The following is a 17,147-nucleotide window of genomic DNA, read 5'->3' as shown; positions in this document are numbered from 1 at the left end:
CTGTGTGCTCCTCAGCTCTGCAAACCACACCTGGGATTTTCATTCCACATGGTGCACGTGTGCAGTAAGGAGCTGGGGTCTCACCTTGGTGGGTACAACGAGGGCAAAGCAGCTTCTCAAGTGACTGACTAGTGCTCAAGAGCCAGAAACTTAAAAGAAATTAATTGGAGGTAGTGACAAAAGTTTTAAAGCCACCAGTTTGCAGTACATCCCCATGTCTCAGACCAAGCCAACCGAAGCTGGTTTCCACTTGTTTAACACCACATCCCTGGGGAGGCACTGCTGGTTTGTGGTGAGACCAGAGATGAGCTGCACCCTGGGACTGCCAGCCCAGGCACCTGTGTGGATGCTCTGCTTCAGATAAATATATACATTTGGAGCTTCTTGCAAGCAGAGAGTAACCAACCCAGCTGTGCTGAAATTTTAGGTGATCAGGGATAGGATGCTTCTATATGTCTCTCAGAAAAGAAAGAACAGTCACAGTCAATGTGTATCAGACCCCATCACTCAGATTTCTTACTTTTCCCATGGTTTCTTTACCCCATATGTGTTCCATTTCAAATCCACATGCTGACAACCCTATGTGCCTTCAGGTTTGTCTCTGGCAAGTTAGAGCTTGGCCATGAGAAGCCACATGGATTTATGTATAAATGTAAATCACTTTATTAATATTCCAGTCAATTAATATAAAAGCATAAAATTATTCAGCCAAGAAAGGTGACTGACATAGCCCTGAAAAGAGATACTTCATTTTTATAGTGATTACTTGATAATCTCATTCTTATGGTGCATAAAGATGCTTATATCTTAAGAAGATGAGATCTTTCCTTTGCATCTGGAGTCCCATGAATAATCACATTATGCAGAAAGGCATTTGGTTCCTTACACATGTTGCAGATCGAGTGAGTTAAGTACAGCCCAGTCTGCACTTTGGACAGTTCTTTAATTAAACATGTTGTACTTCCTCATCAGTGTCCAGTTATCTAGAAAATAGACAGGAAAAGAATAAAGAGCCTTCAATAAAAACAAAGACTGAATCCTTTACAGCTGAAAAATGTAATTAGGAAGAACCTGAATATTTCTTTGCATTTCAAAGGGCTGTTTCAGCCTGCTCTTGTCATCTTCTTTTAAAGCACAAGCCAGGATGACCTTGCTGTACATGCTGGTGCCTCCCAAAAGGCTCTGCACTTCCCTGCCAGAAGCAAGCATGCAAGGCCTTACACTATTACAAGAAGCATGTAATTCTTTCAAAGCTTCATTCGGCAGAAAATCTGGGGTGGGACCTCGTTCAAACCAAAAAAGAGCTAAAATGCCACTGTAGGAAGGCATTTGCTGCCTGCAGCAATCTGCTGTTGGCTGCTTTCCCAGCTGGGACCAGGGCTGTGGCTCTTGCTGGGGTACTTCTTGAATTTTTAGGATGGTTGTGACTGTGAAAGCAGATCCTCTGAGTGGTTTGCCTCTGCTGGGTAAAGAATTCTCCCTCTGCTGCTGCGTGGCTGGCCATGAAACCTGTTGGCAGTGCTAGACAGGCTCTGACTAGGAGGGTTTATGGGCCTCAGCATTTGAGGAGTCGCTCCCTTGGGGGCTGTAAATACATGAGAGGGTTTTCAGAAAGGAAAGGGTTTGTAGCATTAGCCCTGCACAGAAGACAGTTACAAGGCAGCAGCTGCAGCTGTGTGAGAGAGGAGAGATGCCAGGAGTGTTCTGGCCAGGCCAGAGGTGAGGTTTTTCCTGTTTCCAGCCATGACAGCCCAAGACCATCCTGCCAGACTTGGCTGGGAGGGAGAGCAGGGCACAGAGTGCACGCAGGGACATGTGTGTCACAGCCTTCAGGGGCTGATGTAGCCACTGACCAGCTTGGAGCAGATGAAACACGTCCCCTTTCTGAGTGAGAGAGCAGCTTCTAGAGAGGCCCTTGGTTGGGTGAGGTTGTGTCAGACACTGAGAAATCCAAAACTCTGCTCAGGAGACTTTAGTGACTGTAAGTGACTGCCCCTTTCAAAGATGAGCATTTTGCAAAAGCCAGTAAGTAGCTTGATAGCAATGAGAACTATTTCAATTATTATGAGAAGGCATTCACAGTTCTATTCTAAAATGTGTAATATATAAAATTGTTCCAAGTAGGCATTTTTGGCAAACTCAGTAATAACAAGTTTCAACTTGAAAAAGGCATCAAGATTATTTTTTTTTTTGCGCATACTTCAGGATCTTAAAAAGTCCCTCCTTGTATATTCAGAGTATTTTAAATTTTGGGTTTTGCCTTTCTTTATATGTTCCTATTTTCCTTCCTTCCCAAAGGCATCTGTAGGCAGCACAAAGTATCTCAGCTGAGATCTGAGAGAGAAACTTGCCAATTAGGAGCGTAGTGTAATCGTACAACAATATACACTGAAGAGATCTGTAGACACCACTTTCAGAGGGCAACTACAAAAAATTACTTTGTTCCAAAGGAAAAAAAGACTCACCCATGCTATAGGGATATTAAACACTGAAGTGCAAGATTTGTTTTATTATGCAGGCACTCTGGCCTTAATTACCAAGGAGAAATTCTCCAGATAGACATTAAGCCACAGAACAACTTAGCTTGAAATTCACTTTTATTTTCAGCATGTCGTTCTCTTGTAACTCTGTTCCACCCAGAGCTGTGAAAATGTTCAGCCAGAAATGCAAACCCACTTGCAAACAAGAGAGGTTCAAGTTCCAGCCAAAGCTGAAGGTTCGCAAAGATTCAAAACAAATAGGAAGTTGCAAGATTCTAGTCATAGAAACATACATTTTACTCCTTGCATTGTACAGAGGAGGCAGAAAAAGTAATCTGAGAACCTGAGTCAGGCCATGTAGCCTTGATGAAAACACCTACTGAAAAAATCCCAGTGTTCCATTAGCATTTCTGTCCTGTCTCTGTGGACAGCTGGTGGACAGGCTGCTTGGTTTTCTCTTTGAGTCCCACTGTGCCATCTTCCACTTCTGCTTTGGTTTGTTTCTTGCGCCCAGCCAGACTTCACAGTTTTTGGGAGTTCCTCTATACAAGAGCTGATTGTGGCACCCCAGGAGCAAGAACCCTTTCCCCAAAGCGCTGACCTTCTCTGAAACAGGGGAGTTTGTATCAGAGAGGGCAGGGTTTTAGACTTTGTGAACACGCTGGCACAGGGGAGCAGAGGAAGTCAGGAGAAGGCTGGAGCATGGGGTTGATGGGCAAGACAAGACCTGAGAAATAACATTAAATACTTACGGCCTTTAGGGCCATCCCCTCAACTGCACAGTGCCATGGGATGTTCTAGAAGGACTTACAGCCCGGGACATGGGCTATACCAGCAGTCAGACTGAGAGGCTCATGCAGATGCAGTAATTTGTGCAAGGAGCCTCCTCAACGTGGGGTCAGGACCTGTAAGCTCAACAGCAGGTCTGTACCCCTGCTGCTGTCACCTGCTTCAAAAACTTTGCTCTCTTTTAAAATGTCTCTCTTTTTAGCAAGTTTGATCTCCTGTGTTGGATTAGTTTTGGTCAGTTGGTCTCTGTTTGCGTCAAATTTCTACCTGCCGTTATGCATTTCTTTAATTGGCACTGCCAGTGCACTGATTACAGAGCTGGGTTTAGTTTGCTCCAAGTGTGGTGGCGTTGGGAGAGGGTTGTTTGTCATTTGGAAAATACGTTCCCCAAAACTCTGCTGTGTCCCCATCTCTCGTGTCAGTGTGAAATGGCATGGGGGCTTGGCATCTGGGTTGATAGCATGTCTAACCCCACAGCAAATAAAGAGCATCTCCCATCATCATCCACAGCTCAGCAGACATCTCATGTTTCTACCAGCTGGAACTTTTAGGAAATGTTTGCAATTGAACTGTTGCCTCTAGGAATCTGTTTCTCATTCACTGCTAAGGCATATGAGATACAATAATTTCTTTTGCTGGAAATCTCGCTGAGCAGAAAAATTACTCTGGGCTATATGCCTCTGCCTACATGGAGTCTTTTTGGGTGTTAAGGGTGTTGTCAGCTCCTGGGCTTCACGCTGTCCAAGAAAACCCATTTGGACAACATGAAGGAGGCCAGAGGAACCCAGAGCTCAGTGGCAGACGTTGGCCTGCAGAAAACAAATTGTTAAAAGAGAAGCATGTATCCTTTGGGAAAGCATCCAAGCACAGTTAATTTAATCCCATCTGTGTCAGTGGAGACATCCTTTGTTCATGGCTGGCGTTCCCGACTGGTGCCTCTTCCAACATGACGGAGGCTCGCGCCCTCCACCCCTGTGGTGCCACCGAGAGCTCCTGCCCGAAATGTCAGGTGTGCTCATAGGTGAGAATGGTGCTTCCTAGGGATTGCTTATTTCTTTGAGAAGCAATCTGAAACACTGGGTTCTTAATGAGTGTTTTCCCTTCCTTCCATGCACACCTTTATTTTGCAAGGGGGAAGGGGAAGCAGCCCCATGGGAGGTGGAATATCAAGACGCAGCGATGCAGTTAGTGGTATGTTAGACTTTGGCACCTCTGCCATCTGTTGTGGGTTGACAGATGGGGCGAAATATGACAGCAGAAAGGCTCTTCTGTTTTAGCAAGACACAGGAAAGCTTGAAAAATCACACCTCCTCCCTCCTTTCCCCCCAAACCCACACAACAACAGTGTCACTTGGCCACTTGTTCTGGCTAAGACAGGGAGAAGTTTATGCCTATGCATGCTCCCGAGAATGTTTCAAGGGGAAAGTGAGCAGAGTGGATCAGAGCAGAGCTGCTGGAACCTGGAGGGACTGCCCCACCTTCTCTTTTCATGTGGATGGGAATTAGGAACCAGTGCTTTACCAGGCCAGGTAGAAGTCTCCGCTTGTCAAGTCTTGCTGTTTACTTGCTCACTCATGGTGATTAGTGGCTGCATGGCTTATGCAGCAGGGACATTTGGCCTTACCTGTGGCTGGTGAGAAACTCCTCATCTGATACCTGAGGATTAGCCAGTTTCAGGTTTTCCCTAAGATGGAAACAGTTCCTACTGGAAACCCATTCTGCTTGTAAGAGTACCCATGGCAAGACCCAGCCCTCGGGAGGACCCAGCTTCTTTACAGGCAGCTGTATTTTGTAATTCATCCCAATGCATCAGCATGGTGCTGTGAACAGCCACATTTTCAAGGCAGCTCAGCATCCTGGGTACCAGCCATGTGTTAGTGGGAGTCTTGCCTCAAGGCCAGAGATGCAGATGTCAGCCAAGGTGTTCTTACCCCCTAATACATGTAAAGAACCTCTGAAAATTAGCTCTGTGGGTGATGGTAGTAACACAGCCTTTCACTAAGTAACAAGCTCTTGGTGTTTCTCTCCTCTGACACAAGCTTACAGTTTTCTGGTGATTTTTAATATTTTTTTTTTCCTTTCCAGTAGACACACCAGTGTAATGCTTCTAACTAATTTGTCTTTTAGGATTTCATTGTGACAGTGGTCTTCTCATTCTTGTGGCTAGTGAGCTCATCTGCTTGGGCTAAAGGACTGTCAGATGTAAAGGTTGCAACTGACCCTGATGAAGTGCTGCTGCTGATGTCTGCCTGCAAACAGCAGTCCAACAAATGCTTGCCTGTTCGCAGCCCTGTTATGTCAAGCCTCAACACTTCGGTTGTAAGTGACTTTGATTGCTGCTGTTCACCCTTACCTTGCAGTGTATTTTCATCTTTTACCCGTGTATTGATCTAAATTGACTGGTGTAAACCAGTTATCTGACATGATTTAGTTGGAAGTACAGTCTTGCTGCAGGGAAAGGCAGGCTGTGACTCACAGCAGCTCTGCCATGGAGCAGCAGCAGGTTGAGTGTGCAGGGTGGGGATGGGGAAAAGGCAAGGTGTCTGTCCAAGTGCATTGGTTGCCCCTCTGCTTTTAACTTGCTCACTGCAACTCTTTTGCAAAGGGGTCTGTGAGCTCCTTTGGGAAGGAAAGATTTGTGCCTTACAGATTCCTCTAAAAATCCTCAAAAAAAACAACATGAATTTGGATTTCAGCATGTTAAAAAAAAAAAAAAGAAAAGAAACAAATACAAAGAGTCCCTCTAGGCCACCTGATCAATTAAGATCTCTCTTTTTAATTAGCTCCTTTCAATTTTATCTTTCTACAATTTCTTTAAACTAGATTATGTTTTCAAACAAAAAAAAAAAAATTGGTCTAAAAACTCAACCTTTTTTTGGAAGCAAAAAGCAAAGCAGACACCTTGTGGGCTACAGCTAAGGGAGGCAAATTTGGGAATTTGCTCCAAAGATGAAGAAGTTTTCCAGAGGGTTTTGGGAGAATCATAGAATCATTTAGGTTGGAAAGGAGCTCTAAGATTATTGAGTCTAACCACTAAACAGTCCAAGCACTGCCAAGTCCAGCACTAAACCATGTCCCCAAGTGTCACATCTATGCTTACCTCATAGATGGTGACCCCATCACTTCCCTGGGCAGCCTGTTCAAGTGCTTGACAATAGTTTCAGTGAAGACATTTTTTTCTGATTACCAATCTGAGCCTCCTCTTGCACATCTCGAGGCCATTTCCTCTTGGGAAGGAGGGGTTGGGAGCAGCTTTGCCTTCAGCATTGTCCATAACATTAGGTTGAGCTATGAGACCGTGGCTGCTGGTGACGAGTTCATTTTCTTCCCACCCAGGTCTTTGGCTACTTGAACTTTATCCTCTGGGCAGGCAACATTTGGTTTGTGTTTAAGGAGACGGGCTGGCATTCCTCAGGCCAGCGGCACCCTGCGGACACCATGGAGAAGCAGCCCAGTGGCTACAACCAAGGTGGTTACAACCAAGACAGCTATGGGCCAGCTGGTGGCTACAACCAGCCAGGCTCCTATGGCCAGGTGGGTGAATATGGCCAGCCCCAGAGCTATGGGCAGAGTGGGCCAACCTCCTTCTCTAATCAAATTTAGGGTTCACGCAGTGCAAGCTCTTGCATCCCTCACAAGTAGAGAGTTTAACAGGTCTCGAGCTTCAGTGGCGCCAGATTTCTAAGGGTTCTACATAAATTAATACTACAACACAGTGTTTAATGTGCATTGAAGGTCTAATCCCACCTCCTTTGGCAGATGGGAGGTGGCCAGTGGGCTGGAGTTGGCCTTTCTTTCCCTGATTAGCCAGACACAGGGGATGTGCTCCTCGCCGGTGACCTGGAGTTGCTGTTGTAGTACGTACTGTAGAGATAATTTATGGTAGTTTTGTATGTGTTAAGATGGTAGAAGCTTTTTGTAGCCTCAAGTCTGTAGTATTTAATATGCATAATATAATTGAATTTCCTTCTGCATTTTGGTGAAAAACGGAAGTGTTTTACTATGATTTCTACAGATTATTCTGTATATCCATGCATGTAACATTGCTCCTAAATTTTCAAAACTGCCTGTTTGTGACTCTTCGGAGCATTTGTTTTGGTTATACCTTTTTGTTTCAGAAGAATTTACTATTATTTCAGTTAACTGAGTCATCCATCTGTAATTTAGTGCATGGATAAGCAGTTTCATACTATCAAATGTCTGGACTGTGTAAATGGAACTTCTCAACTTCTGCCACTACATTTTGTTAAATGTCTGTTTAAAAGAAGTATGCATCTTTTATATATTTTGCAGAGTTGAATATATGGCTTACCCAAGTTCTGAATGCTTTGTAACTAAACTGTTTTTCCTTGAAATGGCATTCAGTAGTGTATATGGTACCTGACCAATGTTTATTCCATTTAATTCAGCTAAGTATTCCTTCTATAAATCACTCTTTCTATGGATGTTTTGTGAACCTTTTAACGTGAGCTGTGGAGAATAAGGACCAAGTAACTGTGTTATATGTTTACAGAGGTATTTATTTAACTAAGATAACAGAGGTGCAGATATCAGTATACAAAATCATGTGAAAATGCCCTGTTGCTTGATACAGCAACATGAAAACCGCACGTATTTTTGTGACCTTACAAAGCATAAATATTCCATTATGCCCTCTTGTGAGAAGAAAACCTTTCTGTCCATGCTGTTTCAAGATTGTTAGATATCCCTCTGTTAGATTGCTGCTCTGAGCGCTAGCTTGGTGCTAATGGAGAATGTAACTGGATTGACCAAATAACCCAGGCTCAGAGGAGCTCATCCTAAAAGAGCCAGAGCCAGATTTGTAGCCTGTTTGGATTCCTCCCTGGGAAATTCAACCCTCCCTTACTAGAGCATATGGGATGCATTGACACAAACAAAAGCCTAAAGCACAATGTACTAATCAAAACTGATCATCTGCATTTCTAAATCAAAGTGTATCAGTATATAATCTTATTGTATGAGCTGTAATGTTGAAAGCATCTTAGCTTAAAACAGCTTAGTCTCTTCTATGATTGTTGTAACCAATTTATGGCTACTCAGTGGATGAATCTATATTGTGATATCTATTTGACCCTAATAAAGTTATTGCATACAATGCATGTTTTCAGAGTATGTTAATATTGAAATGTCACTCCCAAATAACGAAGATAGCTATAAAGAAAAATAACTATTCCTACGCCTGACCTTATTGGTCATATTTTTACTGTTTCCCAACACTTTTATGGGAATTATTTTAATGTACAGTGGAGTACAACACTTCTGCAGCCACCTGTCATTAAAGGTCAGTATCATAAATTTTTTAAAAAAATTAAAATATGCAGTTTAATACCTGCCTGCCTCTTTACCTCTGTTTCCACTGTCAGTAGGACAAGCCCAGTACTGTGCTAACCCTCCCAGTTCTGAGGATTGCTGGAAAGCTATGTGTGAGTTGTGGAGAAAACAAACTAGACTATCTAAAGTTCTCCTATTCCAAATGAAGGCAAAATACAATTTTCTGGTTTAATGAAAAATGTTATTTTGGCTCTTGGTTAATTTGTTTGGGGTTTTTTTGTTTGGGTAATTTTTAGGGGTTGTTTGGGTTTTGTTTGTTTATTGGGGAGGGCTGATTTTTTTGGCTGGTTGGTTTTCTTCTTTTAAGTTTGGAAAAAAGCTAGACATCAGGAAGTCAGGAGAAAGTGAAATCTGTGTGTGTGGCAAGAGGTGTGATGGGATGTGTGCTCTTCTTACCCTCTCCCACACAGTCCTGCTTCTAGTCTTTTGTTTATTATTGTTGTTCTTTTAAATTCCCTTTCTATTAGCTGGTGAGGAATATCCCAAACTAAGCTCCCATATCTAAGATTCTCCACTAGAAATAGTTTTTGTGTCAACTAGCTTTCTCTTCATGAACTTTTCCACCCAAATCAGCAGGGTCCCATTCCTAAACTTTTCTATCCAATGCTGAGGAATGGAAATGAGTTTTGCTTTGGTTTATTCCTGCATTTTAAACCTGATGATTAAGTTCTTAGCTGACCATGTGAGCACAGGACTGCAGCTTTCTGGAGTTTGCACCCCTGGAGAAAGGCCAGTTCCAAATAAAATGCTGGGAACAGAGTTAAGCTTATGTCATATTTTGGGTACTATTTGTGCAACTCCAGGTCTAAGGTTTTCTAATGAAGGGCAGAACTGGTGGAAGAGTTAAGAAGTCATGTAAGAGGCACATATTTTCGTGGGAGACTTGCCCTTGATTTACCCAGCTGGCCAGATATTCACAGGTACCTCAGGTCCTTGCTGCTGTACAGAGCAGTTGAGTTGGTTGCTACCCTTTGGGGACTGTAATCTTCCCTCTGAATGAGGAGGGAAGAAAAATCTCTTCATCCATAGCTTCTCAAATTTATAAAGCATGGTAGCAGCAAAAGTGAAAACAAAAATGATGCATGCGTTTGGCTGTGTTATATAAGAAAATGTATTTGAATGTTTCCTCCATCTTCCTCTGGATTTGAGTCTTACCACATCCTTTTGCAGTTGTGGAGCAATTGAAAGTTTAATTCAGCTGGGGATGGTGACTACATAGCCAAGGGTTGAGCAACTGAAGAAAAAGACTGTATTTGATGTTACCTGGATTTAAGATAAATATCGAAGTAAACTTGAGCATCCTTTATGAAACTGCTGCTGGCAGCCTCGTTGCTTCCCTACTTCATCATTAGTGAGTATCTCTGCCAGTTAGTTAAATAACTAGGTCAGCCTGGGAGAGAAAAAACATGTTCCTTGAATCTTCTGTGCTGTCCCTCCTGTTTTCCCATGTGTTTCTCCTTATAGCCCATTTCTCAGCTACCCAAGGTAGCAGCATGTTTGCATTATCAAGTGTGAAGCTATGGGGGAGAGGCAGGTATATCTGGTGAGTGTGTGGAGAGGGGGGAGCACAGGAATTTCTCTCCAGGTGCCTCAGAGGCCAAGGAAGGGGAACATTCAGCTGCTGGTTTGGGGTTTCCCCCTTTTCTCTTGGCTGTGGAGGGGATGCATTTCACAAAGCTGGGGCATCAATACCCTCCATGGGAAGGTGCTGAAGAGGGCAGGGAAGGTAATTCAGGGTACCACTGGATCTGCAGCCTGCTTCACTTCCTGCCCAGCACATCAAGGAGATAAGGGTGAGTTCAGATGCAAACACAGCCCAGAGGGCTCTGCCCTGGCTAGGTGGGGTTTGTGTGTGATATCTTTCCTGATGACCAGATCTCCTTTGGTGTGGCCATTGAGCTGCATGTAGCAGAGCCTCAGTGATGGCTAAGACTTGAAGAAAGTGTTCTTGTTGCATGAATTTGTGTTGCAATTGCCTGACCTGGTTAGGTTAATTATTTCCAATCTTTATATACTCTCAAATTGAAAGAGCAATCCAGGATGTAGCCCTGAATCAATCTTGGCTGAAACTGTGATACGTTGATGAAAGAGGCAGCAGCATCAACATGCATTGCACCTCCCTATGGTCTGCTCCTGACAGTATCTCCAGTTTCACAGTTAATATGACAGACAGATTAAGAACTACTGAGTAAAAACTGCCACTTATTATTTAATCATTTTCTGAAAAAGTTCTTCTTATGTCATGCCATTTCATGTTACAAGCATTTAGTCCTTTGTCCACTAGTTTTAAGATAGATTTGAGTCAAAATTCCTTATGTATTTGAATGGATGGTCTACTTAGCTTGTGCTCTCCCTAACTTAAATATTCTTTTTTAGGATTTCTTTTTATTCCTTACTTCTGCTAAACCCAAGAATTTTTCCTTTTGGCATTCTCTAACATCAGCAATAATTTTTATTTTACTATTAATATCTGGTGCTGATTATCCCATCATTTGTCAATGCCAGCTATCCTTCTTATGAAGGCCTTAGCATTTTGATACGGAATTTTAATAATTCAGGAGGCATCCTGTTTTTTGTATTTAGTTTCTATTCTTGCATTTCTATCGTTGTGTCCCCTGTTATTGAGATTTTAGGTTTTTAAGAATAAAGCTACCTTTCTGAAGTCTAAATGTCCCATAAAAAAACATTTCTTAGAGGGAAAATTACTTGGCAATAGTATTTTCAAGATTAAAGATCGTCTGGTTCCATCCCACCTTGCATGGACAGGGATATTTTCCACTAGACCAGGTTGCTCAAAGCCCTGTCCAGCCTGGACTTGGACACTTGCAGGAACGGGACAGCCACAGCTTCTCTGGGTGAAGAGTTCAAGCTATTTCCTGCCTGGGTGCAAGTTAGCAGCTCTTCTCCTGCAGCTGTGTAAGTGGATCTCCTGTTCCAGGTATTCCCTTGTGCCGTGTCCCTCGGATCCTGCCCCGCCCAGGGTCATCTCTAAGGGAGTCAGGGCTCTGTCACACACACATTTCACAACATCAGCCTTCTCGAAAAGCAAAAGTCATTTCCTTACAAAAGGAGGGGAAAACTCCGGGAGAATTCCAAAAGTGAAGCAGAGGCTATGGCTTTTTGCAGTGGCAATTATTTTAGGTGAACTGCCTGTATAGATTTTGAAGTTTGAAGTGGCAGGTTGCGTATTTTGGGCAGACAGGATTGTTAACGTGTGAAACATGCTAAAAATTGACCAATAAAGACACCTGGATATTTCAAACATAAATAGTGTGTACCAAAATAGCTACAGAGCAGATGGCCTGGCTCCACACACACCTTGCTGACCAGAATACTCGAGCAACACACACAGCCAAAATCTCACTGTCTTCAAAGCTGATCATATGCAAAGGCAAGGGTTATCCTCATGCTACCCTTTATCTGTCAGGCACAAACGCTCCTGCTAATTAGTGTATCCTAGAGGGATAATGAACCCAGGTTTGTTTGAACTTGCTACTACCCCAGCAGAGCAAATCACCTGTTCTAGAGCTCAGGCTCTCAGAAGTCGGTGAGATTAAAACAACTGTGAGCTGAAATCTGATCTACGGTGGAAAGATCCCAAAACACAGAGGGCTGGGTTTGCCAGCCCACTCGCAGTACTGCCTGCTACTGATAAACAGGCAACGGAGTCTGTTTCTCACTCTCATTTTTTACCTTGGACGCTAAGACCAAACATCCCCATTCCACATATTAACCAGGATGTAATGCTTTTCATGTCTCCTTGTATGATTCAAGAGATGTGAAAGGGAATTATCACTTCAACACGATAGCAAGAATTTATTTTTTTTTTTTGTTTTTAGCTCATGGCTGATTACTAAGCCTGAATTCTTGTTTAATTTTAGTGTGTTAATTGATGGAATAATGAGCATTGATTATATGTGTTTTGGCTTCGTCATTGCAATTACAGGCTCTGTTTTATTCATGAGTCAGTCCTAAAGAATGCACTAGAGATCTAAGACAGCTTAAACCTCTCAGAAAAAGGCTCTGAATTGTTTGAGTAATGACACTCTTAGATGGAAAATTAAAGGTTTTCTTTTCCCATGCTTTTTAAGATAATTAAAATCCAGGAACAGTAAGGTGGTGAACATCCTTATTCATTAGCCTTCAGTAATTTAGCTTCTACTAAATGAGGAAAACATTTTAATTCTCTAGGCCATCTGTTGCAGTCTCCTTTGTGTGTCCCGTTACATAAAGTCTCATCATGGATAGTTTTAACATCAGCATTGTATCCTTTCACCAGGAAGGATGACCTGGATGAGGTAGTTGAAGTCACTGCCTATTAACAGACCACCCTGGATTTAAAGTGGCTGCTTGGTCTTTTAAGTTTAAGTTATCTTGTCTAGACACCTCTAGGCAATGGATCTGCAGAGAGGAGCCCGTGCATGGAGATAGGCAGTGTGACAAGCTGTGTTTTCTAATAGCAATATCCATGCCAATAAATAACAAAGTTCATTGGAGCCCTTCCAGCTCCAGTAATGTGCGACTGCTCCTGCCATATGGCTCCGTGCTGCTTTTGGAAGCAGGCACTCTCTGTTCAGCTGGGAACCACAGCAGAGGCTCCGTGCTGGATGCTGCTTTTGGAAGTGGTTTGGAGGCACAGCAGCTCTCTTTGCACTGTGACAGGGAAATAGAATAAATATTAGAGTAGGGGTGTGCTCACCTAGGATAAATGCTGGATCAGGAACTAGGAAATGCTTGGATTCTGACTCTGGCTGTAGGAATAACTCACTTTATAGCTTGGAGCAAGTTACATTATCCCACACCGGGAAAGTTTCTCATTAAAATTATAATTTGTATAGATGAATGGCTGCAGTGTTGAAGTTATTCCTGATGCAATTACATCCCCACAGTTCTAAGAGGATCCAGGTTCCATTATGAGTTTGGCTTGTTTCTGTCAAATTCCCCTGTAAAATACAAGCCCCACTATTTGCCAGCCCAGCAGTGCCTTCCAGGGGCTGCTGTAGACCAGTGTATTTAACTGGCTCCAGGGTTCCCAGGCAGTGTTTGCATTATTGATACGCATGGCTACAAGCAGGCTGCTTCCATGGGGCAGAGCTTCAATCCACCTGCTTGCTATTGCTCAGTTGCTTGGAGATCACAAACACCCTGGCCTCGAGATGTGTGGCTGCAGAACAAGTGTTCCCAGTACGAAGCAGTACTCGGTCAGTCAGGCAGCTCCTGCTTCCACCAAAAAAGGCCCCACAGCTGCTGCAGGCATGCCCAAGGGGTAAGTCATGCTTTGTTATGGCATCTGGGTGATCTGCCATTTGTCTTGAAACTCATTATCTGGGTGTGTTTGTCTCTATCACCTACACTGTAATTAGTTTCTATCAATTCAGCACAAGGTAAGCAGGTTTTGGGTTTTGATTGAAAGCAGGGAGGTGCTTCTCATGAATGTGAGTCCTGCTGTAAATAAAAGCTATGTGCCTGCTCCAGACTGAGAGCATTGGTGAGGAGGGGATGGCAGTCCCCTCTCTCCTTTCCAGGGAATGGGTATAAAACTGAAAAACCTCTGGGACATCTTTCATGTCCATGAAGAAATTGCATGAAGTGTGTTGCAAGGTCCCTCACTTAAAATTAATAATCAGTTTTAGTAACAACTCCAGGCTACTCACTTAGGTGAGGGATTAGAAGATGTGTGAAGCTCTTGTGCTGCTTGTAGAGGCCATTTTCCTTTTCACTGTGAAGGAAAGACACTCTCCCTTGGGGAGCCCTGAGTTCCTGGGTGATTAAATAAAACAGAAATGAGCAAGTTCATTAATGGAGAAATTAAGTACCCAACACAATTTACCAAGTGATAATTGTGCCTCTCTGCTTTCTCACCACCAGCATACCCATAGCCAAGCAGCTGGCATCAGTAAAAGGTAAGGGGACCCCTTCATTGCCCCTCAGGGGTTCAGGTCTTTCACAGCCCCCACACAGAAAGTTCTGGCCATGTCACAGGGCTTGCAGAAGCTGTGCAGATCCTCAGCTGATGCAAGTCAAGAGGGTCTCATGGGTCTCTGTGCCATGTGCTCCTATGTTGTCACATCTCTTGTGCTTGCCTTTTCATAAAAAATCACAACATAAATCATCTGTGTAACCTCTGCTAAGAGAGGCTGGTGAGCATGCAGAGTCATGCACGAGTGGGGGGAATGGAATGACTCCAGCCCAAATCCCAAGTATGCCATAATGCTGGAGTGCAGCACTGATGCACAGACACGGATGTTCCTGCGCAGCCAGGCTTCCACATGGGCCATGTTTTCCCTGATACAGGTCTCTGGGAGTTCAAGTGCATCCAGGAGATGGTCACCATGCCTGTCCCCATGGTATGGCAGGCTCCTACTGGATGCCCAGGGTCAGGGTAGACCAGTTGGGTCTCAAGCCCCATGCTGTGTCACAGCCCTAGCTCCAAGGGAAAGCTTCCTTCAGGCTGTGATTGCATGGGATATGAGGCATGTTGCTGGCCCACTCCAAATAAAATCTGGGCCAGATCCTCTGTGGGTATAAACAGTTTCAGTCTCATTAACTTTAACGAAACTACACAGATTTCCACCTACCCAGGATGGTTCTAACAATTTCTTTCAATTGTATCTCAAAAGCCTTTTTTTTTAATAAACTTTTCCTCCCTTCAGCTCTAAGAAAAGGCTCAGACCTTGAAAAGGCTTTTGCTACTGCAGCTTTGGTGTATAACAGCTATGCTGACCCTGAGAGCAAGCTCAGCAAAGCTGAAACCAAGAGCTTACTGCAGTCCCAGTTTTGGCATTTCATACAGGTGAGGGGGTCTGCTGAGTGGGTGGCACTGGGACAGCCCTGGCTGGGCACTTTGGGTACAGGAATGGCAGCTCAGGCTCTGTCCTGCAGCAATCAGGACAAGCATCAGTCCACAGGGTAATCCCAAGTGAGACTTTAGGGACTTGATACAAACATTTTCTGTGACTTGGTTGCTTTATGTTGAGTGTGTGTAACACAGGGCTGAAGGAGGGGGACAGCAATAAACCTCAGCTGATGCCTGGTTGAATTTGTTTAAAGAAAACAAGACAACTAAAGAAAAAATCCCCACAACCAAATTAAAACCCTTGGATGATGACAAGAGGCTGGATTTATGAAGAGAAGAAACCCATGGCATTTCATGAGGCATTTGGTGATTTGCCAGAGAGCTGAGCCAGCACTGAAAGCCAGCCTTGTGCCACAGAGCTGTGTTCACTGGTGGGGTTCCTGGGACAGAGGGGCAGGAAGCCCTCACCCACCTGGCTGGGTATGGTGAAAAACCACCATAGCAGCACTTGTGGCTGTAGACTTCCTCTAGGGTTTTTATTCCCCTCCCTAAATTAAAAAAAAAAATAAAAAAATCAAGTGTTAGGAAAAGCTATATAGGACTAATAGAGCTCAAATAAGTAAATGAGAGAGGCAATACCTTTACTTCCAAAAATAACAGAATCACATGACTGGTTGGGGAGGGGAAATTGGCACCAAAATGGAAACTAGGCACTTTATTGAAAAACAATTGAAAATATCACTGGAAGGAATTAAGCTGGGGACCCTAAGATGGTTTGGAAATTATTAAGCTAAAAAACTACCCTGGAACTCTAGCAAGGTTTATTCACAAGGAAATATAAATAATAGATATGTTACAGAATTTTAATAATCCATTCCAAAAGGAATGCCCAAGAAGAGCAGTACTGAAGTTATGCCTGTAAAATCAACAGTTTCTGAGACCTTCACAATATGTATTTGTATATATTTGAATATTAAATTTAAGAGGCTTGGTAGGTTGGTTATTTCCTCCTCCCAGTTTTATCAAGACATTTTTTACCTAGCAGTCACCAACTAAATCATCATCATTGTCAGATTTTCAGTCATGATTAGGTGTCTTTTAAAAGATATATTCTGGATTCTGATGGAAACTTTGAGGACTGGTTGTTCTCCTTTCTGATTGCAATAATATTTCTGTTTGAATTTCTTTGGATACCTTTTGAAAAACTAATATGAATGTGGATATAGGAACCTGAATTGGAAAATAAAAAATACATTAATATTTACATAGGTATATGGGGTTTTTCTGTAATGACTTAATAAAAAAGGAATTTCATGCTATTTTTTTTCATTTAAAATCCTCTGCAGGGTCAAGAAAACAAACCAAAATACCAGGAAATAATTTCTTCCTTGGATGAGGAGTCAGAAAACAAAATTAATTTTGAAGATTTCATGATCTTGTTACTCAGTCTCACTCTAATGTCTGACCTACTGCAGGAGATCAAAAATGTGAAAACCACAAAATGATCTGTGGTTTTAAAGAAGAGATGGCCTGGCACCATATGAGAAAAGCATGAGTGAGCTACACACAGAGATACCACTGTGTGCCTGGATTCCCTGTGCTGCTCCCCTGTAAATGGAATAAAGTCGTGTCCAAACCTGGCTGGACTTACTCCTCTCTTGAAACCCTCCATGAAGTCGGTGCTCAGGGATTTGTGTCCAATACATTTGTGCTTTGGGAGAGGGAGTGAC

General features: G+C 43.1%; 2 protein-coding genes across 2 annotated transcripts in view; both read left to right on the top strand.

The window, feature by feature from the left end:
* SYNPR (synaptoporin) overlaps positions 1-6,872 on the top strand; it is a 103,378-nt gene extending 96,506 nt beyond the window's left edge. The window contains exons 6-7 of the mRNA XM_062500767.1: positions 5,397-5,588; positions 6,606-6,872. Of these exons, the coding sequence (XP_062356751.1) occupies positions 5,397-5,588; positions 6,606-6,872 (459 nt within the window). The remainder of the gene's footprint in view (positions 1-5,396; positions 5,589-6,605) is intronic.
* Positions 6,873-13,681: 6,809 nt separating this feature from the next.
* SNTN (sentan, cilia apical structure protein) lies at positions 13,682-16,922 on the top strand. The gene is made up of 4 exons (XM_062500984.1): positions 13,682-13,887; positions 14,490-14,524; positions 15,275-15,414; positions 16,764-16,922. Exons 1-4 carry the CDS (start codon positions 13,682-13,684, stop codon positions 16,920-16,922), a joined length of 540 nt encoding a protein of 179 aa, XP_062356968.1.
* Positions 16,923-17,147: the final 225 nt, after the last annotated feature.

This window comes from Cinclus cinclus, chromosome 12 (genome assembly GCF_963662255.1).
Source record: "Cinclus cinclus chromosome 12, bCinCin1.1, whole genome shotgun sequence".
Taxonomy (NCBI): Eukaryota; Metazoa; Chordata; class Aves; order Passeriformes; family Cinclidae; genus Cinclus; species Cinclus cinclus.
The sequence above is the reverse complement of the archived record's forward strand: the minus strand, read 5'-3'. Positions and strand labels throughout refer to the sequence as shown.

Coding starts and splice junctions, on each gene's coding strand:
- SNTN (XM_062500984.1), top strand. CDS start 13,682: ATGGCTACAAGCAGGCTGCTTCCATGGGGCAGAGCTTCAATCCACCTG. Junction 14,525..15,274: donor GCAGCTGGCATCAGTAAAAG/GTAAGGGGACCC, acceptor TCCTCCCTTCAG/CTCTAAGAAAAGGCTCAGAC. Junction 15,415..16,763: donor AGTTTTGGCATTTCATACAG/GTGAGGGGGTCT, acceptor AATCCTCTGCAG/GGTCAAGAAAACAAACCAAA.